The sequence below is a fragment of the Passer domesticus genome, chromosome 1 (assembly GCF_036417665.1).
Source record: "Passer domesticus isolate bPasDom1 chromosome 1, bPasDom1.hap1, whole genome shotgun sequence".
NCBI lineage: Eukaryota > Metazoa > Chordata > Aves > Passeriformes > Passeridae > Passer > Passer domesticus.
The window spans coordinates 74,611,157-74,636,491 of NC_087474.1; the positions used below are offsets into that span (position 1 = coordinate 74,611,157).

Below are 25,335 nucleotides of genomic sequence, written 5' to 3' on the forward strand. Positions count from 1 at the left end.
GAAAGCTCCCCTTTAACTGGGCAATAACAGCCTCATCTCCAGCACTATTCATTTGACATAGTAGAGTAATTTTTCTTTGTTAATGATGGGAGCTGTTTCCTATCTAAAAGGTTTTCTAGCTGTGTTTTACACCAGTGACATTCATGTGCTGCTGTTTTCATAATCAGAAATGGGCTGTTAGTTTATATGGCATTTTTCAAGATTTTCTCTATAACAAGTAAATATTGAATTGCCTTTGCCTATTTTAATTCACCTTAATCTGTTGGAGTTGTATTGGTCAAAATTTTGTGTGATATGAAATCAGTATTGTGACTTTTTCAATTTTTTTTTCCTAAATTGAAACCATTTGAAGGTGCAGAAAAAGAAGAAAAAGTTTATTTTTTTCTCTGACAAGGTTAAAGCCCAATAGTAAGCCAGACAAAAACCCCCAAAAGCTCACACTGGATATGTTTATTGAAATATTCAAATAGAATTCATTCTCTCTATAGAGTGAAACTGTGGTGGCATATGGGGAAGTAAGATATATTACAATAAAACTGATATAAAACAGTTGAATTCAGAAATAGTGGCAGGAGATAATTTTAGTTCATTATGATTTAATTCAATTAAATGCAACACTGTTAACTGCAGACTAAGAAGTATTACTTGTGCCTGTGCAGGCACACACAAGCATTATTTATTCTCTGCTGCATCTCTCTTTGCAAAAGAAATTACACCAGTAAAAGGGGGGTGCTTGATGCTTTCATAGTGCTGTAAAACTCTTTATACCTCACAGACCTCAGTGGAAATTTGACCTGAGCAAGGAGAAACATTGAGGTAAGGTGTTGAAGAGTAGATCCCTCAAAACCCAGGAAGATGTCCTTAGGTAGTATATGCTCTTTGAATGTCAACAGTGTTGGTGCAGGCTTGTGGATTAATTTACCAGATAGTGCCTCAAATGAGGTTGGCACCAGCAGGGAAAATATAACTGCTTATTTTATTTTTTTCTTCAACAACAAAAAAAATCCATCAGAAAAAACTGCTCAGTCTGAGCTGCCTGTGCCTTGTCTGTCCCAGGCACTGCTATGAGTCTCCTGAAGGAGAGAAGTTACTGATGCCCATCCTTCTCCTCCTGCTCTGTACCTGAGCACGACACCTCACACCCAGAGAGGCACAAAGGCATTCAAGGCCAGTGGATTTCAATCTGAGCTATCTGCCTAAATGCCTTTGTGCATCCATGCCTAAGGGCCATGCTGGCCATGTCCCAAATCCCAGCTCAGGCTCACAGCTGAGGAGGAAGCTAATGAAGGGCAGGTGGCACAGGACTGAGCTCCCTCCTCTCTCCCAGGGCTTTCTGACCCTGCAGGTGTGGGATGGTGAGCTGTGACAGAGAGTGTGTTTGTTGTGGCAGTGGGAAAAGGTTTAGCATGGACCCAAAGGCACCTGCATGAATGCTTGGCATGATGGCATAGAGTAACAGGTAGAAACTTGGCTGGGATTTTTGTATGGAATCAACGGAAAGAAATTTCTTATTTGTCAGCTATGTTTTATTTGACTGTGTAAGCTGAGATGTGTGACCCTGTCCTACCTGCGTCAGGCACCCAGTGCTCGTGCTTAAGGACTCTCTATAGTCTACAATCTCAGACCCTGTAGCAGACAGGTGTATTATAAAGTCCTTGCTTATGTTTTGTGACTATGTGTTGCCATCATGGCATGGTTTAAACACCCAGCTCCTTTAGCTGCAAACAAAAGGATGCTTCCAGTCCCAAAGAATGTGTCTACAGTTTAGATCTAGGATAAAAGCTTACGGCAAATGTTTCTGTGAACCATAAACAAAGAAATAAAATTCAGTAGGGACAATGATTACCCTTACACCAGCTGCTTGACCACTGTCTGTTTATATGTAAGCTATCAGAAGAGCCTAAACTGTTGAATTATTCTTAAGACAAGAGTCAGCCTGGGAAGCAAGAGAGGGGGCTGTGATAGAGCAGCAGGGGATGTGATTTCATCTGCAAATGCTTTGAGATTTTTTGATATTGCAGGTAACTGTCTTTGATCACAGCCTTATAACCATCACCTTTAATTTGTAGCACAGAGGTTACTATCTAGCACCCAGCTAGCCAAATGAAATGTATGGCTTGATTAAGGATCTCTTTTGTCAGTAATTTGTGCCTAATGTTTTTAGCTTTCCCACGGGCTGTTACAGAAAATGGTAAATCTGGTTTAAATGAAACCTGATACTGTTAATGGTTTAATAGCAGCTGCCACAGGGTTATGGCATTTTTCAACAGATGCTTCTGTTTCATTTTAAGCCTAAACTAAGTCTTAGAATATATTTACATAATTAATATAAAGTACACATACATAATAATCACAATATTTATAATTTTAAAAGATTTCCTTAAATGACTTTGTTGTTATCTAATCACAATGTAAAACTTGGAAAAGGAAGGCATATTACTAGAAATAATAATTTGTATTCACCTCTTCAAAAAAAATTGTAGATGCAGTGCAACTTGTGAACACTTGTCATCTCCTAACATGGCAGTTATTGGTGCAGGTAAATCTCTTGCTGCTTCAGAAAAACAGACAAAAGCTTTGCTGCACCTGAGTTATGCTTGTTATCTTACCTACTGTTCAGTCAGGAGTATAAAAGGATTGATGCTTGTATTTAAATATACACATCAAGAAAGAGCTGTGTTGAGGTGTGTACTTATATACAGAAATATTTGAAGCAGTAAAGATTTGTGGATGATTACTGGCTGCACAATGTTGTCTGATTGAGGAAGTCCCTGCTAATTTAAGAAAACTTTGGGCATTTTAGGCTGTTCATAGTGGGTAGTTGGTTTGAATGGATTTCTTCTATTTGGAGATCTTATTCTTGACTTCCAAGAAGTCCTGAGGGTGTATCCTACAGGATATTCAGAGTGAGAGGATGCTGTATGTACATGTCTGTTCACAGTGAGGAGAGAAGGAGAAAAGGCTCCTCTTTCTCTGCCTTGGCTGGAAGGCAAAGTAATGGTGGGCAGGCAAGTGTACCAAGGCATTTGCTGCGATGAACTGTGAGGACTGAAATGGGAACAGTAAAACAGGGAAAACATGCAAATAACAGAAAATTGTCTCTATTAAAGAAGCATCCAAGATTGTTTATTTAAGAGAGTAGGCAGTCACAGCTCTCTCAGGGGAATATGTAGTAGCAGTGGTGAAGCAGATGTTGGGCTGTGTGAGGGGTATAGATCACGTATCTGCTCCCCTTGTCCCCAAGGTGACTACCCTTCATAGCTATTAGCCTGGGTATGATGGCAGTCATCTTCTGTCTTCTAGCTTTTGGGGGGATTTTGCTTTATTTGTCCTTTTGAATGTATTAGGATTGTTCAACAGGACCTGGGTCAATGCCCACCTTAATTAAAGAAAACAGCTGCAAATGTGGCATAACACCAGATTTCTTCTTCTTTGTGTTTACCCTTCTTTCTTCTGTACCCACCAAAACCTTACACACGGATTTACATAAGTTCATTACTTCAGGGTGTTTGTTCACCACTAGATTTCAAGTCTTTGCCATGGGAACACAATTGCTTCAGGCCCCAAGGCATTGGTAACCCTCTTCCACACCTCCAAGCTGCTCAGAAGAATATCTTAACCTATCTTATGAAAAGTGTAAACTGTGTTTGCCAGTTCTCTCTGAGAACTTTTAACCTCAAAATCCTTTTAAACCATGCACTGAGGTTCACAGACTTTTCACTAAGTGCTTTTATTTAAAGGAAGAAGGCTATTAAGTACCAACATCATTCCCACAGCTGGGTGGAGAAGAGTTTGTGACTCAGTGAGGAGCAAGTTTGCAAGTGTTCTTTCTGGGGGCTTGGATGATCTTTCCAAAGCTGCTGCAAGACAAATCCAGTGGTGAATCTCAGCAAGCCCTCACAAGGACACCTCAGATTTCCAAGGTGGTTTGTTATTCTCTCTTAAAGATTTCTAGTGGCAATGTTTTTCCACCACTGGTTCATAAAGACATAATATGAATGCTTTCTGAAAGCAAGAAGAGAAATCATAAAATAACCACACAAGAAAAAGCACAACATTTTTTGTTGGAGTGGAAAATTGTTCAAATATATGATTTTTGGGAAGAGTTGTTAATTGTTTTAGCGTGCAAAATTGGACCAAAGGTATGATGATTGTAGAGCTTTATATGATAAAAGAAAGTCAGTTCCCTGGTGATGTTTTTGTAACAAATAAATCTTCCTCCTTTGCTAGGTTCTACCACACAGAAAAGCTTTGAAACCAGGCATGGTACTCCTCTTTGAACTCTTCCTTCTTCGTGGCACCTACACCTGGATTGATCGAGAAGTGGGATGGGGAGCTTTTCCCTTATGTGATAACAATTTTAATGCTTTGGAGGGAAAATTTAAATGTCCCTTCCTTAGAGGACATTATGACTCCAAAATCGATCGATTCAAAAAAATTGAAAATTTTATTTCTCAGGACTTGGATCATTGGTTATGCAATTTCTACTTTCAGGTTTGTACTTTAAAAAAATTGTTTAGTTTTCTCTATATTTTTCTTTTTGATTCTGAAATTGGATTGTGGCTCATCTCCCATTTACTGGGATGTACGCTTTAATCAGTGAACATGGGGAAGAAATACATGGGAAAATTATATGGGAGAAAAGTGTAGTAAACAGAGTACAGAGAAACAAGAACTTCCTAAAATTCTTGTAACAACATCTTGGACTGCTAGGCTTCACAAACAGTGTACAACAAGCATGTTCTGCCTTTGTGGAATTCCAAACTACTTTTTATTTTTTCTTTCTCTTAGATAATTAAACTACCGCAGGATTCAGATAAGCGAAGTAAGTGTGGTATGCATGTTCATCTGCCACCTGAACTTCTAATGTGTTCAAGCACTGCTGAAAAGAATGGTGTCTCAGAAAATGTTGTACAGTCTGGACCACAAGGTGATGGATTCAAACTTTGATGTTTACATTCAGGTTTTTGCTTGATCAACCCATAGTTTCATTTCAATGTTGGCTAGTCATTATTGTTCTTGTTAAGCTAGATTTTCTTCATTCAGATGTGGGTCCAACATGTGTTAGTGCAGGAATACTCTGACTCTTTATATTAAGGTGGTTTAACTTTGTTTTCAGGTGTGAGAGTTCAAACCAGACTCATTGCTGAGGATGGAATGGCCATGCTGGCCTGTGCTTTAGGCTGAATAATGCTTGGAATGTCACAGCAATAACAGCTCAGCTGTTTATGGCTCCAAGCTTACAGGAAGAGAAAAGAAAAAGATGCTTTTTTGTGTCCTTCTGGAAGAACTTTAGCACCTCCCTGGGCTACAACAAGGACTTCAGATTTGGCAGGGAGATAGTTCTGGCATCAGAAGCATGCCTTATGCTACTCCTCTGAAATTCTGTTAAGATTCATTCAAGTGATAACCCATAGGATGGACAATTATCATTTACTTGTGTACAGCAGACCTCCCCAGAAGCTTTCTCAAAAATCACTGAATGTTCCTTTTAGACTGATCCTCCCTGGACTCTGTGAACCTTCTGATGTAGCTACACTGACCATATTGCAATGGACTCACAAACTGCTCCTTTGCTGGTAGAAATCCAGTAATGAGAAGAATTGTAGGAGGCTGCTGTTCTTTTCTTTTTTCAGCACGTGGGATGAGACTTCCATAAACAAAAATAATTCATTTTTGCTATACATATATTTCTATATTCCCTCTTGTTTAATGAACTGAAGCATTCAGTCAACTCATAGATTGTAGTGTATGTGTGAATATTATGTGCAGATCTGAAACAGAGAATTATTTCTTCAGGGCAGATGTTCCTTAGGCATTTGAGAACAGCAGTAGTGATGCACTGTAGATGGCACAGGAGGAGAAAGAAGAGGCTGTGGAAAGGAAAGAAAGAACGCATAAACAATATTCATTTAGCATGGGCAGCTCAGGTTGGAAGCATAACTTGAAAAGAATCCAGGAGAAGTCTTTTTCAGACAGTTAGTGGTGATTTAAGAGATAAAGAAAATGAGGTTTGCCCTGAGATGCTTTTAGGCTAAGCAGCAACTGCACTGTGATCAAAAGGCTTTTATATAACCACCCTGATAAGAGAAGCATGGAGGTGTAAGCATACACTATACTGAGGATTAAAGTCTTTTTTGTTGTCATGTATCTTCTACATATCTGCTAACTTGCTTTGAGATGCAGCAAACCATGAATAGCGGATCCAAAAGGTAGAATTGCAGGCAACACTTATCCACAGTGAAGAATTGTGGACAAACTCTTAATGGATCAAACTTGTTTGGTCCTACCATCAATCTTCATATGCATTTGGAACTGCACATAGAGGGTGCAGCTAAACAGGTTTCTGGAAACACTTGGAAAAACTTGTGATGCTCACTTTGAAAAGTCAAGAAATACAGGTTTTTAAGAACTGAAAAAGAGCATTGTTGTATGTCCCGTTTTGCATGTAGACCTCTGAAATTTGCTGATAAGGCGATCATGGAAGATCTATAATTTTCCTGCCGAAAAGATCTGCACAAACAAAACTTTTAGGAGTATTTTTTGATATTGCTTATATTTATTTATTTTTCTTGGAGCGTTCTTTAAAGATATTATTAGCTGCCAATATCCCCCATGGGTTTGTTTTTTAATGTATCTATGCAGTGCTACAGTATGCTGTTTCTGCTGGTGATATGTTGCTAAGAGATTTAATAATGGGTAAACAAACACAACATGTGGTAATCCTTTTCAAATTAAAAGTTTATTAAATGCTAGCTTGATGACTTTCTGGCTATTTACAATTAAAGGAACAAACCTTAGAGAACTGGAGATCACGTGGTGAAAATCACAACTTCAACATTTCCAGCAGAAAAATGCATTTATGGTCTGTGGCAAGCCGTCGCACATTGATATGCCCTACAAATACAGTATTATATCTGTTAAACCACCAAAAACTGGGGTGAGGAGGGGAAAACTCTGTTAGAGTGACATTAAGGTTGAGACACAAACCAGAGAAAGCTAGAACAGTCTAAATGAAGACTGGTGCTCTGTAACTCACTCTACTGCAGTAGTCTAAATAGTGAGTGATCTTGTATATCAGTACCATATGTGGTACTGCAACATATAAGTGAAATAAAGCAGGTTAGGAGATGGTGTTTTAGCCTTCACTTCAAGTTTGTCTTGGTTTTAGAAGTTTAAAACAGAACCTTCATATTATTTCCATTAACTCCAGGCTACATTATTCTTTTAAGCCACAGCTCCATGGAGGGCTGGGTAAAGCTCTTCCCTGCTCTCTGGTCTAGAGCACGGTGCAGGGAAATGCAACATAATGCCTCCCATTCTACCTCCTTTGCAGATCAAAGATGCACATTATCAGATCTGGCGTGTCTCTCAGTCCAAACCATATCTTCTCTCCATTCTTTTGAAGTGGTATTATCTACGAGGTTCACGGCAGAAGACAGCTTCTGCTTTTGCCACCACCATCCTTTACTTTTCTTAGGAAAATATTCTGCTGTTGATCTGTTGCCCCTTACAGGATCAGCAGTCACTGTCAGAGAATAAATAGCAATTTCTGAGTAGAATTCATTATCTACTGTTGCGTGAAAAGTGGTAACAGCTCTAGTAGAAGGAGCTTAGGTAAGACAATTTGACGCAACTAGCAGGAATGTTGCCTTGGTAGGCTTCGATCTAAGTAACAAGGGGTTCTAAAATGTCTAAATGACAACTTTAAAATTGTTTGTCTCCATATAGACACTAAATATACAAATCCATCAAGAAAACGTTCTCCCAGTGAAATCCAACAAGCCCCCTTTTGACTTTAGCATTCACAGGAAGAGGGGATTCACATGTGCAAAATGTCAGCATAACAGTATATTTTGGAATTGGCAGTCCTTTCATCCTCAGCAAAGTTGATGGACAGCACTCATATATTAGTTCTACAGCTCAAACACTTTTAGGTCAGACACCAGCTCATTTGGAAAGTGTTGCTCCACATTTGTTGGGAACCTTCATCCAAATGCTTTCTTTTGCAGCTGTGCTGTTGATCTGACTTGTGACACAAACACCATTTTGTACCCATCTGAACTTGTCATCAGATAAAACAGGCAAGTGGAAAGCTAGGGATGATGTTATCCACTGTAGTTTTTAGAGCCAAAGGGAAACCTTTTTCATTCCAGTTGACATTCACACCACTTTAAGGTTGGCCATTTTGAAGTCCTGAAGCTGTGGTTGGCATTGTACCAGCACATATGATGTGCACTCAAGACCTAAAATGTGTACTTATCAGGTAGAAGGTGGAATAGTCACTGAGGATTAGGATACTGAAGTAGTACTTTTCTGTTTTTTAGTGTTAAGTTTTGTGTATTTTTGGTAAAACTAAAGAGTCATGACTGATTGTACATTTTTTTTTTAAGCAGTAATTTTCCTAAGCTCTGGAGTATGAAATCAAGAAAGGAGTTTTACTTAGCCTGACTGTGCTGGGGGAGAGGTGTTGTCAGACAAGATTTTGATGGAAACTGTTCAAAGGTAGCCTGGCTGTTAGGACCCAGCACCAGGACAATCTTGCTGTGATAGAACTGGTACAGTGTTGCATTAGCATGAATACACTGCTCCCAGTGTCTAGGCTAGCAGAAATGTTTATTGCTATTGCTTTGCTGAGTAGATTTGTCACACAGAAAGACTTCATCTACTTCAGCTGTTTTGTGTTGGACTAAACAGCTACATGCAGATTTTCTAAGTCTAAAATCTTTCCAGAAAGTCTACTTGTCCCTTATTCACCCCTGCTCTACTATGGGAGCAAAAAGAAAAAATAATGCAGGTGTTTAGGAATGTTTTTAAGGACACTATTTTTTTTTACAATGAACAAACATCTCATTTTTCCTTGCACTTTATTTTTTCTTTCCCCTTACAATGTTTGCTGTCTAACAACAGTGCATGTGGCTCCTGTGCCCTATGCATCAACCAGAAGAAAAGTTAGAACCACTGAAATGTCTTAAGTTCTCATACCACGAGCTTATAACAGAAATAAATATTATAGAGAGAGACAATTTTCAGGTGTACAGTTTTTCTGGTTACTGTACCGTTTAGAGTATTTTTTTGGTCTATCTTCCTTCTGTCTGTCTGCCTGGCTGTTAATAACAGGGTTGGTTTGTACCACTTGGCTTCAGCAGTCCTTGAAACTCGCCAGGGTTGTAAAGCTTTAAACAGTTGCACAGGTCTTTAATTGTAAATTAGTTTTGACAGAACTGCTAAGACAAAGGCCTGGCCCATCCCATCGTGATGCTAGCCGACAACCCCTTACTGCTCCTGGAGCAAGGAAACATGTGGAAGGAATTGTTCTTTTACATTTCACAGCTTGTCATTTCCTCTGCAGGGCAACCTCTGACCTCCCCGAAAGATCCTGACACCCATAAGGGAAGTATTCCCACTGTTGTAGAGGAAGTGGAAAAGCAGTTTAATGCTGCGAAAGGAGGAGAAGCGTGTGTGTCAGAAGAAGCTGTGAGGAAAAGAGAAGAGCTTAAAATGCTTCCAGCAGGTTAGGACTTTTATTGCGTTACTTAATTTACTGAAAGTTTGCAAGTAGATCTGCCTGGCATGTGTGTAAACACCCCCATTTGCCTTCCCCCTCACCCTGTGATATCATCTCATCATTATTTCACTGGGCAAAGGAAGTGATGGAAGAGTTTAAATCAATTGTTAGGGATCAAAAGCAGTTTAGGCAAAAAGGTACAGAAGCAGTGGAGTCCCCTGTCTAAAATATATTTGTAGGCCAAATGTGTTAGTAATTACAAGGTGTGTGTGCAGTGCACTGACAACATTAGATTACGGCTGGTGTTTCCGTGACATTTTTACATCCTTTCATTTTATTTGGTCATTTATATCCATGGATCACAACATGTTGCTGTTAGGTGCTTGGGAAGTACTTTTTTTCTTCCTGCAGCACATTAATAGCAGTATCCTTTGTTAATTGTGCTGAGCTAAATTACATAAATTACATAAAAGTGCCTGTCTGTATTTATATCAGGTAACATTTGCTTCTGGGGCATGGGATTTCTTCCAAAGGCAAAGCCTGACAAGTTGCTATGGTATTTTTTTATTTTCTTGATTTTGTTTATTTGTTTATTTTTTGTTGGTAGTTTTCAGGGGTTTTTGTTAAGTTTGTTTTTTGTTTTGTTTTGAAGCCCCAGATAAAATGTATTTATCTGAGAATTGAGTAATATAACCCCTAGGTCCTCTCCTAAACTCAAAGACCACTGTGATGGCCAGAGGCAGATTTACCATGGGGCAGGGATTGGAAGGTACCAAAGATATCTGGATATTTACTCCCACCTCATAGCCTAGGCCAGTGCGAGGAGATGAAAGTGCAAGTGGGAATAAATTAATCACACCTTACGAAGGGAGAGGGTCACTTTCCTTCTGTACCAGGAAGCTGTAATAGGTCATGGTTAGACACTGAACTGTGAAATATTAGGTAAGAGAGAACTACCTGAGGTCTGACAGCTACCTCTTATCTGTGTAAACAGTAGCTTGTTGTCTTCTTCAAGTCCATAGGCTCCCTGAAATGATGCAGTAGAATTTTGGATGAATGTTAGTTTGAGGCCAATGCCAGCTTCCCTTTCACAGCAATCCATGAAATGTCACTCAAAAACAATTTCTTTGGAGCCATCTTTCTATGTCGACTGTCCAGGAAGCTAGACCTATCTGCTATTAAAGGTGCACATGCTGAATATCTTGTTAAGTGGGCACAAATAGGGGTAGGAGCTAGTATGGCATATGGCATTGCCAAGTCAGAATTCATAAATGCTGAATATTGACACTGACTCTCATAGATGAGTGAGAAGTAGAATACAGAGCTGGTGTCATTTTTTGTTAAAGGGGTGTTTGTGACAAAATGTTAAGTATATTACAGAAAAAGTAATAATAATTTTCAATCTTTCAAGGGTTCTCATTACAAGTCCTGATAAGATCAACACCTAGCATGTCTTTCCTAGATTTTGGTTCTTCTGAGAATATAAACAGAGACTTAGCTTAGAAATTTTGTTCAACTTCTACATTAGTAGAATCTACTTTGAAATTTATTTGCCCAACATTAGTTGTAAAATAGTAAAAACATAAGTAACCTACATGAACAAAAGGGTTTTAAAATAATGTTTAGTGGTGTTTGACATTTGCTTTTGTCTGCTTTCAGGTTTTTTTTTTCTAATTTCTTTTCCTTGCCAACATTTGGATGTTTCCACCTTTAGAGTGTGTCTCAAAACCCAATTGTTAGTTGTGCAGGTAGACAGGTATTCCTTCTCCCCACTTCCCATCACTAATATTTATCAAGATCTAAAACTAACATGTTGAATTTTTATTCAAAATATTTATGTGGAGTTTGGCAGAGACCCAGTGGCAAACACAGCATTTTAGAACCCACATTTTCAGTTCAAGACATCCTCTTAGAAATACCCTGAAATGATGCAGTTACAGAAGTGGTCTGATTTGGAAAGTACTGAATTACCACAACCTTTAACAAAGCAAGGTTCAAAGGGCATTATTTTGCATCATCATCACATCTGACTAGGTATATTTATGAGGTAACACTATAATTGATATACAAGATGATCTCCAAAATATACATGCACTTTGAATTAGGTGAAAAAATTTTTTGCTTATTTTTATTCATGAGACAACAGAAATTTTTCTTGATGAGCTTAGTTTCTGGTACTGCATCTATTGCATATTATTTTAATGAAAAACTTGTTTCAAAAGTCATGTCACTAAAGTATAGGTTTTCTGTGATGGAACACTGCCAGTAGTGCCACCACTAAACTCATTATCTGCACTCAGAATGATGGAGAGAAAAAAGCTTCATTTTGAAATCCCCAGATACTTTCTGCAGGATTACATATAAACTTGGATTTGTACTGTACTGGACGTTTAATTTGAAGCTTCAACAGTGCCTGCATTTTTTTCTCCACCAATACTCATCCCAGCAGGCACCTTATCCCCAGCCTTTCTCTCATATGAAACTTAATTTATTTTTTTCAAAGCCTTCAGTTATGCATGCACCACAAGTAAAACCCCCGGAAATACGTGAAATATTTTCATAAATGTTGTCACTCTTAGTCAAACTGTTACAACTAGAATTCTGCTCATTTTTGGGATTTGACAGAACCTCTGTGATTCCTTCAGCTCTCTATTCTATCACCTTTCTAGGGCATACCCAGAATAAAGTTTTAGCTCCTATTTTCAGATCTTCTACCTCAGAAGAAATCTCTTGTTTGATGTCTATCTTCTAAAACAAACTAAATATTGAAAATAAGATGTTCAACATTGTTCATATGAAAGATTTCCAATTCAACACCCTTCCTGCATTTGTGGAGAAATGTTGGGAAGTGAATTTTGTCCTTTTTGTGACATCAAAAGACATTTCTGTCAGAGTAAAGCTTCAGAATAACATCTAAGCAAAGATGGCATCAGGCTAACCAAGGGGCTTATTACAGTAGCAGCAGATAACACTCCAAACTGTATTCAGAATTTATTAAGATGTTCCCTCAATATCAAAATACCAAACACAAAACCAGCTTCACTCTAATTTTATCATTGTCTTTGGAGAGGAGGCTTTACATTTGTTAAAATGTGTTTATATAAGTGAGAAATTGTTTTATTGAGAGGATTGTATTTATGCTCACAAGCATTTCAGAAAAAAATTTATGAAAATCAGTGAATCTTCATTGTAATAATTCTCCTTATACTGCAATGGTGTTCTTTCCCTACTGAGGTGCTGTTTGCTTCTACATAAAATTTGTATACAGATACAAAAATAATTACCTAAACAAACAAACACAAAACCAAAAAAGGCTGTTCTCATTGGTAATTCTTCATGGGTGCCACTTTAAAGAAAACAAAGTGATATTTTAAAATGAAGGTGGCTTGTGCCTCATTTTTCAGTAGAGGTAGGTCCTCAAAGGCAGAGCCTCATATGGCTGAAACTTCTTTCTGTGCTGGTCTTTTCATTCTCTGAGCAGGACTGCATAAAGGATTGCATTGATTTTTCCAATTAGGATCAAATTCAGATACTTCTAATAGTTCTGAAATCCTCACAATCCAAACTCTTCAATTTTCCAACTCTTGCTATGCTGTTTGATTGCCCTAGTGCATTACTTGAAGGGAGTCTAAATAAGATCTTATTTTCTGTTCCTGCTGTGGTGATTTCTTTGTCTTGTGCTCCACTCTTGGATTGTACCACTCTAAAACCCTTTCCTACTGACTTCAAGAGAGGTTGTAGCTATCAGAAAGGACTGCATTTTACTTCTCTTCTTTGGCCGCATATAAATCAGAAGTAGTTATCATCAAACTTGTAATTTTCTAGCTATGCAATTTCTTTTTGCCCATATTTTTAAAAAAAATCATTTAGACTCCCCATGCCCCCCATACGTAAATATTTCACAGTATTGGCCCTATATGCATTTAGGGTGAAGCTGAGCAAGGGGCTATACTTTAAATACACATATCAGGTATTAATGGGCCATCAGTTACCAGGGCCAGACTAAAAAGCTGGTCTGACATGAAATCTTCAACACAGAGTGGGGTCCCCACTGTTCAGTGGTGTCTCCCCAAACCTTGGCTTCATTCTACAGGTTCACTCCTGTTGCTCTACAGTACTTGTTACAGAAGACATAACCAAAGATGATAAATTCCCGACTGAAGGCAGAGGGTAAAAAATGAGTAAGTTTTATTCTCCAAGGGTTAGGAAGCAGTAAGACACCCTCTAAAGGGTGATTTTAAAGGCCATGCTATTATGCTCTGCTATCGCCTTGAGGAGGCTGATGTGGAGAAAGGTAACAGAGTACCAATAATGGTTTTGTTTCCAACCTCTTTCCACCAGTAACCCTTACTTTGTATCCCTTATCAGGCATGATCCGTGTAGTATCTAAGCTATTTGGTTGGGACTTAATATGGCCCAAAAATGTCTGCTCTCAGCATTGTCAAGGTCTGCAAACAACCTTCATATCACCACGATTTTCCAATTCCAGACATTAGTTTTGTCATGCCCGTTCCACAATGGTGGGAAAAAATGCCACCCTATTTTTCCTATTTGTCTTATATGAATGTAAACATTTAAACTATTTTGCTGGACTTATTAATAGCTGATCATAGATTTCTAAATTTGGGTTAAGAATCTTATTGTCTTTTCCATGCTCTGGTGTAAACATATTTTCCTGCTTTTATACATATATTTCTTGACTTCCAAATAAACCTATTAACAGAGTCTACATTGCCAGTGTGCCTTTGTCACACTGTCTTTGATCATTCTTTCTTGGTACTGATTTCTCCTCCTCAAATTGTTCATTTTTATCATGAATGATATTATGTTCCCCTGTCAGGGAACAAAATGTATTTTGAGTCAATTTACTAAAATAGTCACTGCTAAGTGTTGTAGCTGGACAAAGTTGACACCTTTGGCATTTTCTAAAATGGCAAAAATAACTGTATTTAAGGTATGATTTATGGGCACTCTATGTCAAAGGAATTTCTATTACAGTTTCTGATGCAGCAGTCCCAACTCTTTCAATAGAGAAATTGCTGATAGTGCAGCTAATTAATGCTTTATTAGGATTCTGTGGTCAATTATAAGAAGTTATAAAAACATAAAATGTAATTTAATAATAAAGAATGGTGTGGTTCTCGTTTCTCTCTCAGAACTGCTTTGTTTTTTGCATGTGGAAGAAAATTTCTACACAGCTCAGTTTTATAGGACACATTCCCTTCCCCCCAGCCACTAAGTAGGAGCAACTCCTATGATTAAAAAGTAGACTGGAGTCTTTAAATGTCTTTCTGATTGCTGGCCTCTATTAAAAACTTCTTAAAATAATAGATAGGTTTAATTCCTCAAGCCAAAGAAAAATTGTATCATCTTAAGTATTTTCCATATTTATTATATTGATGAGATTTGGCTACTGAGAAAAAAAGGAAGTAAAATCTCTTGTATTGCAAGTTTTAAATGTACCAGGCTAAGGTTTACTTAATTAGAACCTCCAGGCAATAAAGGAGCCCTTTTTTAAATTCTGTGAATCTTAATATGCTAAATAATGCAAAGCTTCAACTCTTCAAGCATGAGACACACATCTGGCAGCTTAACATTTAAATTACAGAAAAAAAACCACTTCAGTAGTAATTTTCATGAAGAAAAGAATGGGAAATGTATTACAACTAAATTTAATTTCTTTTTAGATTTTTCATCCTGTCTAATTGCAGGCATTTCCCATCTCCCCTTTTATTTATTTATTTTCATACAGATTTTTTCTGTACTTTTTATTGATCTTTAATTTGAGCAGCTTCTTACTGTTACAGCCATTGAAGAATTACATTGTGTTTTTACTTAGCAAAAATTGTTCAGAGAAATCTATGAGGAATTAAAGTAATGAGCTCACTGGTATACAAAGAAAAGAGCATTCAGAGCCTTACAAATAAAATATAAAAAGAGCACGTCATGATTAAATAACAGACTTGAGTTTCTCTCCCTCCCATTTCTTAAATGTTGAATATTATTGTTTTCTTTATTCTTTTTATTGCCCCTTTTTTTTCCCCAAGATAATTACTGCTTTATTCATTTGACTCCAAAAACATTGTTAAAGTATTCATCATTTCAGCAAGGCTGTTTGGAAGCCCATTTTTGTGGGGAAAAAAAAAGAAGTAAAATTAAACAAAGAAAACCACAGGAACCATCTTTACAAAGGTATATTTATATTTTAATGTGTCTTTATGGGTCCATACAGGTATCCCATATACAAAATATGTAGAGACAGTTTGAACAGGTTGTACTGCATGTGTGCATACACGTGACATACCCAGCAGCTGTATTTTAAGCTGCCTTGCTGATTTCAGTAGGTCTTTTCTTTCACCCCAGATGATGTAAATATTGGTAAATTCCTCATTCCTCAACATAGATACACCTGTACGTGAGTGTACATATATGTAGAAAGTAAGAAATATATCCATAGGTGTGTATAGAAGCACAGAATTAAAACTGTGACATTGCATGTGCATATATTGTGTATCAACCACTGTAAGGCCTAAGAGCAGATCCTTCCTCTACTGTGATTTTAAATACATTTGATTGTCTTTTACTGTGTGGAACTCAAAATAACATAAAAAGAAAAAAAATTGAAATAATTGTTAAGTGTGTTTTTGGCTTATTCTTCATGTGCCAAAATGTGCAATACAGACCTTTATTTTTGCCACACCACTGCTTACTATGATGTGGGAGTACATTTTTGTTCACACCTCAGGTCACTGCTTTTCAGGAGCTTGAGGGACACGTGACTTTTGTTTCCCAAGAAAAGTTTATTTGAGTACTTCATGTCCCTGTGCCTCATTCTTGATCCACAACTATGCCCATATAAGAAAATTAACCTCCTTCTGTCTTCTCTGAAGACCACTTCCCAGGATACTTAAAATACCCTCCCATGTCACTCTTCTTGTCCCTATTATTTCTTTATTTCTAATTTTCTCCTTGTTTGTCATCTGTGCAATTGTTATTTCCTACACCACAGCATCTGAAGCCTTCTCTGCATTTATCATACTAACACTTTCAGAATGTCAGAGAGAAATAGCCACCTATTTATAGCTCAGGTGGAGGGGAAAAATGATCAGCCTGAAGTTAGTCAGCATCTTGTTGGGAGAGGGACCAAAACCCAGCTGCTTCCTTTCCAGAGGTTTACCTTGTGCACAAATAAAAAAATAATTTATATTTGGTTTTGTTTGGGTCTTTTTTTTCCTTACAGAAGATTACCAAGATTGCCATGACAATACAGACAAGCACTGTGGCTCGTTTTGGCTGAAGGAAGTCAAAGAAGGACATCACAAGGTACTGGTCTTGATATGAACACCATCTCCCTCAAAGCTCACAAAGAAGCCACTGGAGTTTGTGCCATTTGAGAATGATTTGTGGTCTTCCTTGCTCTGGTTGTTGTGTTTCTTTAATCTATCCCTGTGAATTTTTTAATAGCCACAATAAGGCTGCACATGACCTGGTGTATTGCTGTCTCCTGTATATTTAATCTCTCCAGCAATGAAACTTCAAAGGAGGAGTAGAAAAGACCACCAAGCAATCAAACAACAGAAGCTTGATCAAGCTACAGAATGATATAATTTCAGTAATGTGTAAACATGAGACAAGTTTCATATGCACCTTGAGTTTCAAGCTCTCATGTACTTGTGCGGAAGACCATCAGAAAATTGTAGTAGATGTATTTGTAGTATCCTGGCTAAGGATATCATTAATTTGTGAACAAATATTGTGTCCTCAGTACAAGTTACCATGGAATTCTATCTGCAACATGATAACACTTTCAGGGTGAGATGCTACTGAAACTTTCAGATTTAATGTAGATCCTGAGAAACAAGATACAAAGAAGACTTTATATTCCTTAAAATTGCTTCTCCCTGCACTATATAATTAAATTCAGTATCTTCCAGTGATAGTTGGAATTTTTTCTCAGTAAGTGTTGCTCCACTTCTATCCTTAAATCAGTATGGCTGCAGTGAATGAGCTACAAACATGAACATTCAAATTAATCATGCTGGTAATTTGTCTCACCCTGTTCTAGATACACTCTGAAGAATTTTTAATGCTTTTAATTGCCCATAGGAAAAAAACACCACAGTACTCAGAGTACCCAAAAACTTCTGCAGTGTAGCACAAATACTCAATAGCTGGGGATTATAATTACAATTTTTAACTTTAGTAGAGTGAGGATCTATATTTTTGACAAAAGCAGATTGGCCAGCTGGATATTCCCTTGCTTTTTAATATCTAAGTTTCCAAGTGATTTATTTCTTCAGGAAGATAAGAGTAACTTGAAGAAAACAGAGTTCCATATAAATTTAGCTGCAGACTGAGGTGCACATGTGTGAGTGTGTATAGCCTTATATCTAGAGGAGGGATGATTTAAGGACCGATGGAGTGGGTGTAATGGGCAAAGCAACCCGGCCCAACCCATGGGAGTGGCAGGGTGAAATTCATTTCCTACAATCCCATAATAGCACAATGCCTTTGAACAAAATGCCATAGTCTTATAGGAACCTCACTTGTGGGTGGCTCTCAAAGCCACATTAAAGTGACCTGGTTTCAGTGAGGTGCATAAACCCATGGGCAATTCAGCACTGTCTAGTCCCTTCAGTCTCGCTGAAATGACTCACAGGCTTACAGTTATTGACATGTTTGAATAGATTTCTGAACTGAGCCTCTTATGAGAATCCTTCTGCACAAAAGAAAATGTAAGCATGTGAAATCTCCTTTTAGAGGTTGTGAGAGCCCCTCATTTTTTAATGGGATGAGTGAATCCTAATGTTCAGAAAGAACCTTGTTTTAGCATGTTCAAGATTTAGGCATTTGGCCTGATTTATATAATTTGGGTCTAATTGTATCTCTGGGTAGCATCTTCTAAAATAACTTTACCTAACAATTGTATATAGGAAACAATGACAAACTAGTGCAAAGAACATACTTAAAGAAAAAGACATAAATTCCTGTAGTGGCTTATTCTCCTCAGCAGACACTTTTATTTTTGTAAACAGGATTTTATTTTATTTTATTTTATTTTATTTTATTTTATTTTATTTTATTTTATTTTATTTTATTTTATTTTATTTTATTTTATTTTCAAGAGGAATGAGAAAGGTCTTTGAGTCTGAACTCAGCTTTTTGGGGAATATAGATTTCTCTGCTTTGCCCTCCCTACCCCCAAATTCATCTGTGCGAAAGAGTTGCAAATGGTCTCCCTCTAAGTGTATTCTGAGTGATGGACATTAGCAACAATTCAGCTTTTGTAGCAATGAGTGTGTAAACCACTGCATGTATCAAGATATTGAATGGCAGCAATAAAAGAGAGAATGCCCACAGTCTTCTGAGAGAAGTGAAACATATTCTGTGGTTATAATGCCAACCGCATGCCAATGGCTGAGTTTCTGCTTTTTGTACCTCACACAAGCAAACACGGTCTCAGAGAAATTAAGTCATAATGCTCTTTAACACCTTTGGGATTTATGTCTTAACTAATGTCTTTACATCTACTTTGCAAAAGAATAGTTTAATGGAGAAAATATCAGTGCAAACAAACTCTGAAACTTTGACTTCTAGAATATAGATTTGGGCAGTCGTGTAGCTGAAGCTCAAAACATGCGTGAGATCCATGTAATCCAAGACTCAGAATACAAATTCACCTTTTAAAGCAAAATGGTTTACACAGCAAAAAAACAAAAAACAAAAAAACCCAAAAACATAACAAAACAGATGTAACAAACTTAAATAAAGAAACTTTGTAGTTTTCATAATTAGCAAAGTGTAAAGTGATGTGACTGCAACAATGCATCCATCCCTTGTCCTCTCTAGACTTGTTCACTAAATGTTAGCAAACCCTTTGCAGAGTTTGGTATTGTGCCTGGGAAGGTATTAATAGATATAATCATGGAAGTCACCTGTAGATGTTTGTCTGGTAAATTATGACCTCATTGTGTCTCTTGGTGGAAGTGATGTCTTGCTCTCTGTCCAGGGGCAAACATCCATGGAATCTGGTAGTCAATTCAGAGAGGCGATGCCAGTGCTGAATCAGACTCTGTGCATGCAAAGATGTTATTCCAGAGATGAGCACAGATCAGGGTCCTCTACTTTGTAGCTCGAAGAGTAGTTCAAATGAGCATAAGCTGGCACCAGCACTGAAATATGAGGTACTGTCCCTCTCCTTTGTGCTGGCAGCTGGGGCAGAGTGGCCTGGATCAGAATGGGTCCAGCTGAGAGCTAACCCAGTTAATAAAAAAAAGGAAAAAAAAGAATCCAAACATTATTAACTCAATTCCCAGGTAATTTCCTTCCATATGGCTTACTAAGGACATGTCTAGATTTTTGCACTGGCAGAGTGTGGTGTCTAATACTGGAAAAACAAGTGAGTGGAGGAAGAGTGGCTGACTGCTGGTGTCACCATGAGCTTGCACCTCCTTGAGAGGGTTTGTCAGAGCCCCATAGGGGCATAAATCAATTAATGGGAAAATATTCGGTATGCAGCTCCAGGCCCCATGATTTTAGAAGGTTGAAAAGGTCCTTGGATGTGTCCAGAGGAGGGGAAACTAGGGGGCTGGAAGGCATGTACTGTCAGCAGCGGCAGAGGGCTTGTCTTGCTTGGAGAAAAGCAGGCTCAGGGAAGCCTTGTTCTCTTCAGCTTTCTGGGTAGGGAAAGTGGAAAGGTGAGATCTTCTCACTTTTATGCAGTGATAGGACATGTGTGAATGTTTCAAAGATGCACCAGGGGAGGCTCAGACTGGACAGCAGGAAACAATTCTTTACTGAGATGGTGGTCAAAAGCCTGGAAGAAGCTTCCTAGAGAGGTGGTTGATGCCCCCAGCCTGTCAGTGTTTAAGAGACATTTGGACAATATCCTTAAAAGCATGCCTTAACTTTTGGACAGCCCTGAATTGCACCACAGACACTTGTTGTAGGTCCCTTCCAATTGAAATAGGCTAGTCTATTCAAAGTGTTTTTAATACATACTCAAAGCATCTTTGCCACTGCTCTTTCCCACGTTTGTTATAGAGTGAAAACAGGGCTAGAATTCAAAACAGAGAAAGTGGCACCTCTTACTTTGCTAGCTGTGTCCAGCTAATTACCTTAGTATTCAAACTTGTTTCTTATTTTCATTTAAAGGTCAGCAGGAATAAACCACCTGACCAAGAAAAATCAGGTCCTGAGAACAGTGAAAGCCAAGAAGAAGGGAAAACTTCTCCAGAGAACAATTTTTATTTGGAAGACTTGGAGAAATATACCTTTTCTGTGTGGTAAGTGATCTCAGCATCAAACAGTCTCACAACCTGAAAGTTTGCCTTGCCATTTGTGTATTACAGAGGCTTCTTCCCTTAGGTGAAACTTATTGGGCTAAAAAAGCCCCAAAAAACAAAAACCAAAACCCATGGGATTCTCTTGGACTTCTTAGTATTATTTGTGATTGAAGTTGAATTAAGAAAATTGAAAGCACTTTTGGTCTGAGAATGCAATTTTGACATAGCTGCATTGTTTTGAGAAGCTGTGTCAGGGGAATAAAGGCAAAAAGATTTCCAGTATAATGTTTTTAGCATTTTAGGAGCAAGACACTACCTTTTTTGGATGTTACTTTAAATATTATTACTGTTCTCTGTTATAAAATACACATATGGGGAATGACTTAAAATGAATAGATAAATTAAAGTGAAATTAAAAAGGCTGCATCAAAATGAAATCTTTTCATTTACTTATAATTATATTTCCTGGAATTTCATCTTCTAGGTAATTGCAAAAGTTGGACAGTTTTTTGTAATTAGTAAAAAACAATGAAGACCCAATCCTTTACTAAATGAAATGATCTGATAATCTTTCATATAGCTCCCTACTGTGCTTTGAATATTCAAAATCCAGCTGTAATATACATTTCTGGAACCCATGATCTTCTCCAAATCAGCCCCTAGAGTTTTGAATTAAGCATCTAGAAAACAAACATCAGAATAGGGTGTATGTCTGTGAAAATTTAATTTTAAATCGCTTCCCTATCAAAACATGAGACAGGATTATCTCACGGGCAAGCCAAGCAGCCCTCACCATCTCTAGTGCTGTCTGTGCCCTGCTCTCATTTGCCTTGGTGCCTTTAAAATTGGCAGGAAGTCAGGTGAAGACCTTACAGACACAAAGGGCATTTTCACTGTGGTAATCTGAACTCAGCCCTAGAGGTGATTAACCCTGAGTACCAGAGAAGGCATAAATCAGGCAGAAGAATAACACACACTCATATAATTAGGCTTTCATAATTCTGCTGGATTAATTATGGTTATTTTGGACAATTAAGGACTCCCCCATCCTGGCCATAACATAAGAATAGGTTTTAGAGTCGCAGTGCTCATCCAAATATCCTTGCCAGCTCCCACTGTTTCATTTTACCTACCTCAATTTTCAAATTAAATTAGCCAAATTATCATCAATTATCTGTCTCAAGGTGCTTGCTTTCTGCAGTGGTGAACCTCACTTTCTCTCTTTTGTGTCTTGCAGAGTTACAGTGATAGAATTAATATTTAATTGTATATACCCTATCCCTGGAAACATTCAAGGCCAGGTTGGATGGAGCCCTGGGCCTCCTGGTCTGATGGAAAGTGTGATGGAAAGTGTCCCTACCCATGGCAGAGGGTTTGGAACTAGATGGCTTTTAGGGTCCCTCCTAACCCAAACCATTTTGTGGTGCTGTCTAGCTTTAAAGTCAGGAACATTGATCCTTTATTCTTTTCAAAGTTGTTCAGCTTAAAAGTATTGGGAAAGGGGCTCAACTCCACCCTCACCAGCCTTTCCCTAGGCTTTGAACTAACTCCATGGCCTTTGAAATTCCACAAGGAACCTGGAGAAGCAGAGGAGAGAGGCATTTGTCTCTGTTGGCATGCACCTCACCTTTTGATTTGGGGAATAAGAGAAAACAGCTCCCCCTTCTTTCATTTTGTTTCTCTGTTTCTTTTCTTCATCCTTTCCTAAGGAGCGCAGCTGTCCCTGAGCCCCATGCCTGCAGGGACACTGACTTTGCCAGGATTCCCTGGGTAGGCAGAGTTATATCTGGGCACAGGAAGTTACAGGGCATGAACCAGACCTGCCTGGTACAAAACAAAAGAAACAAGGCGTGTGTCAGGTTGCTGCCTTGTCCTAGCTGAGGTCAGTATTTTGTTATTTCAATATCCATTCTATTTACTGTTGTTGGAAATAAGGACCGGTACCTTTTTTATTTACATACTTTTTATGTTCAGATCCTGTGAGGTTAGAACCAAACAGAATTTAGAGGGAATCTCTTTGCTTTCTGCTTCGCTTGTAGTCATCATATTTATCAGAAAAAAAACCAATAGGAAAATGAAATTGCTCCACTCTTGATCAAGTAATATAGGTATTACACATAGCATGTTATGTAAAGAATGTATAATAATATAATATAATAATGTATTAATAATCCATTTTTAAAATATAGAGTTAATTGGGAATCTGATACTTTGTGAATTGTTAATTCCATTTGTTACTGTGCCAGCATGATGTTTCCATTGTTACTCACTTATGTCTGTCTCCTTCTTTCCTTCTCTCCTACTTTCTCCATCAAAGGACATCAACTCCGCTTTGTCTGTTTCCAGACCTTCCTCTCCACTACAATTGCTACCTTTTAAAAAATGCAATGCAAGATAATTAGCTACTACAAAAATTTTTAATAGCACTGTAGATCTGGGGGCAGCTTAGATCTCCATAAACTTTAGAGTTTTAGATGCTCCAAGATGCAATCTGAGCAATTTCCTTGATCTTTTATTGCAGCTGGTAAATCATTTATTGGGCTAGGTTATTTTACAAAATCCTCTTTAGAAACAAAATCCCATAAAATGTATTTATCATAAAGTACTGTATGACCAACAGTCTTCAAAGCTGTACATACCCTGTATTAATTAAAAGCTAGTGTTGTATTGTGACAAGTTAAAAGTATCCACTGTCTCAGTCTCTCTCTTCCCCCCCTCACCCTCTGCCTCTCCCAATGATTTTTTTCTCTCTTCTTTTCCTTCTCTCATATGCTCTTCTCTTTTAAGGCTTGCCAAAGGGGAGATTGGTGAGTACGAACAAGATATTCTTTTGTGATCACAAATATTTTTCTGATAATTGTGATTTTTTTTTCTTCCATTGCTAGAGCATGCATGTCCTTTTCTATTCATATTAATTTGACAGTGGTGTCTCACATCCGTAGGCCATAGTCAAACCTCCTTACAGTGGGCATTATACACATATGTAATAAAAAGATCATTTTGGCTGCAGAAGCCCACAGGCTTCAGCTTCCATCTTGCAGCCTGCACGAGTGCCTTTTCCACTGTGCCCATGTACAGCCTTGCTCAGAGCAGCAGGCTTTTGCTTGGGTCCACTGAGTTGAGGGTGAGGGGATGAGTCCAAAAGATGAGGTGGGGGTGAAGAGGTTAAGGCAGCAGGCAAATGTGGTGACATATTGCAGGGCCATCCCTTCACAGCCCGGTAGATGCCAGGTGCTCACCAAGTGCTCTGCTGGCCTTCCTGGAGAGCCCACTCCAGGACCTTGCCTTGCACCACAGCATGGCTGAGCCTCCTTTCTCTGAGATGTGTGTTCCTGGAGTTAAAAGCCTGTGTAATCTGCAGCAGAACATCAATATTATTTGTGACTATTGTCTGAATAATATGGGTGAGATTGATAACCTTGAGAGAAAAGGAAGAAAGTTTGGAGAAATTTTAACCTTGCAGCCAAAACCTGCTCTCAGAAGCTCTCTAGCTCTCTTTTTCTGTTCCCTGAAACAAGCAAAATTTGAAGAAAAAAAATGTTCATCATGAGTAATTGTCACTATAAAGCCAGATTTCCTGAACATGTATAAAAACCCAGATGTGGGAAATAATTTCAACGCTTCAGTGCTTTAACATTGCTTTTTATGCATATTTCTAGAGGAGATGTGAAAAAGACCCCAGATTTCAAAAATCTTTATTTGTCTTAATACAAAAAAAAAAAAGATAATGACATATTCACCTTCTGTGACTTTAGGAATCTTTAGGCTTGAGTTTAAATATAAAAACTAGCAGTTTCAATTGCCAACAACTTATCAACAAACACAGCTCTCAAGGGTTAACATTACACACTAATATAAAAGTAACGATCATCCTTTGTCTCCATGCAATTAGCTTTTTAACAACGTGCCTGTAGCTCCTACCCAGGCTAAATGCTGCTTTGAAATATTTTCTCCTCAACTCCAAATGTGTTAGGCTGACTCTGGCCAGCTTCTATAAAACCAATTAATTGTAGGGCACTGCCTTTTGTGGGGGAGTACCCAGTGCCATGTGCTGCCCATGGTGGCTGGTTTGCAGGCTGGACAGTGCAGCTCCAGTGCAGAGACAGCATCTTGATGCAGGAGACAAGCTGGCAAATCCCATCTAGAGTCACATTCTGGCATGTCCGGAATCCAGGGCGTTGGAGCAGGCTTTGGTTCTCACTTGCACCCATCAGGAGAAGATGCAGCTTGTGTTCAAGAGAGGTAGCAAGGGAGTGGTGAGGACAAAAAAGGCTCTTGGCAAAATGTCACAGGCCTGGGTAGGGTGAACAAGGTTGAAGACCCCTTCACAACCCTGCCACTGCACCTGTGGACTTCATGAGTTTTATTAATTTTTTTTTCCAAATTGAGGAGGATCCTGAGGGACAGGAAGAGTTAACTGTAAAGAGCACAATACAGTAAACTTGTTTTTTATATAAAGACAATAAACTTTCCCTTTATAATACACATGTGATTTGACATTGAAATAAATGCAGATGCTTCTTTGCTTGGTGTATTCCCTGT

General features: G+C 38.2%; 1 protein-coding gene across 2 annotated transcripts in view; it reads left to right on the forward strand.

Annotated features, from left to right (window-relative positions):
* LOC135303298 (uncharacterized) overlaps window positions 1–25,335 on the forward strand; it is a 205,314-nt gene that overhangs the window by 153,379 nt on the left and 26,600 nt on the right. The window contains exons 12-17 of one of the 2 annotated variants that reach the window (XM_064424951.1): window positions 4,231–4,494; window positions 4,792–4,930; window positions 9,353–9,514; window positions 16,749–16,831; window positions 20,663–20,793; window positions 23,581–23,600. In XM_064424951.1, coding sequence (XP_064281021.1) covers window positions 4,231–4,494; window positions 4,792–4,930; window positions 9,353–9,514; window positions 16,749–16,831; window positions 20,663–20,793; window positions 23,581–23,600 — 799 coding nt within the window. Of the gene's footprint in view, window positions 1–4,230; window positions 4,495–4,791; window positions 4,931–5,119; window positions 6,610–9,352; window positions 9,515–16,748; window positions 16,832–20,662; window positions 20,794–23,580; window positions 23,601–25,335 lie in introns of those variants that run through there. The other variant, XM_064424955.1, reaches the window with a different exon arrangement.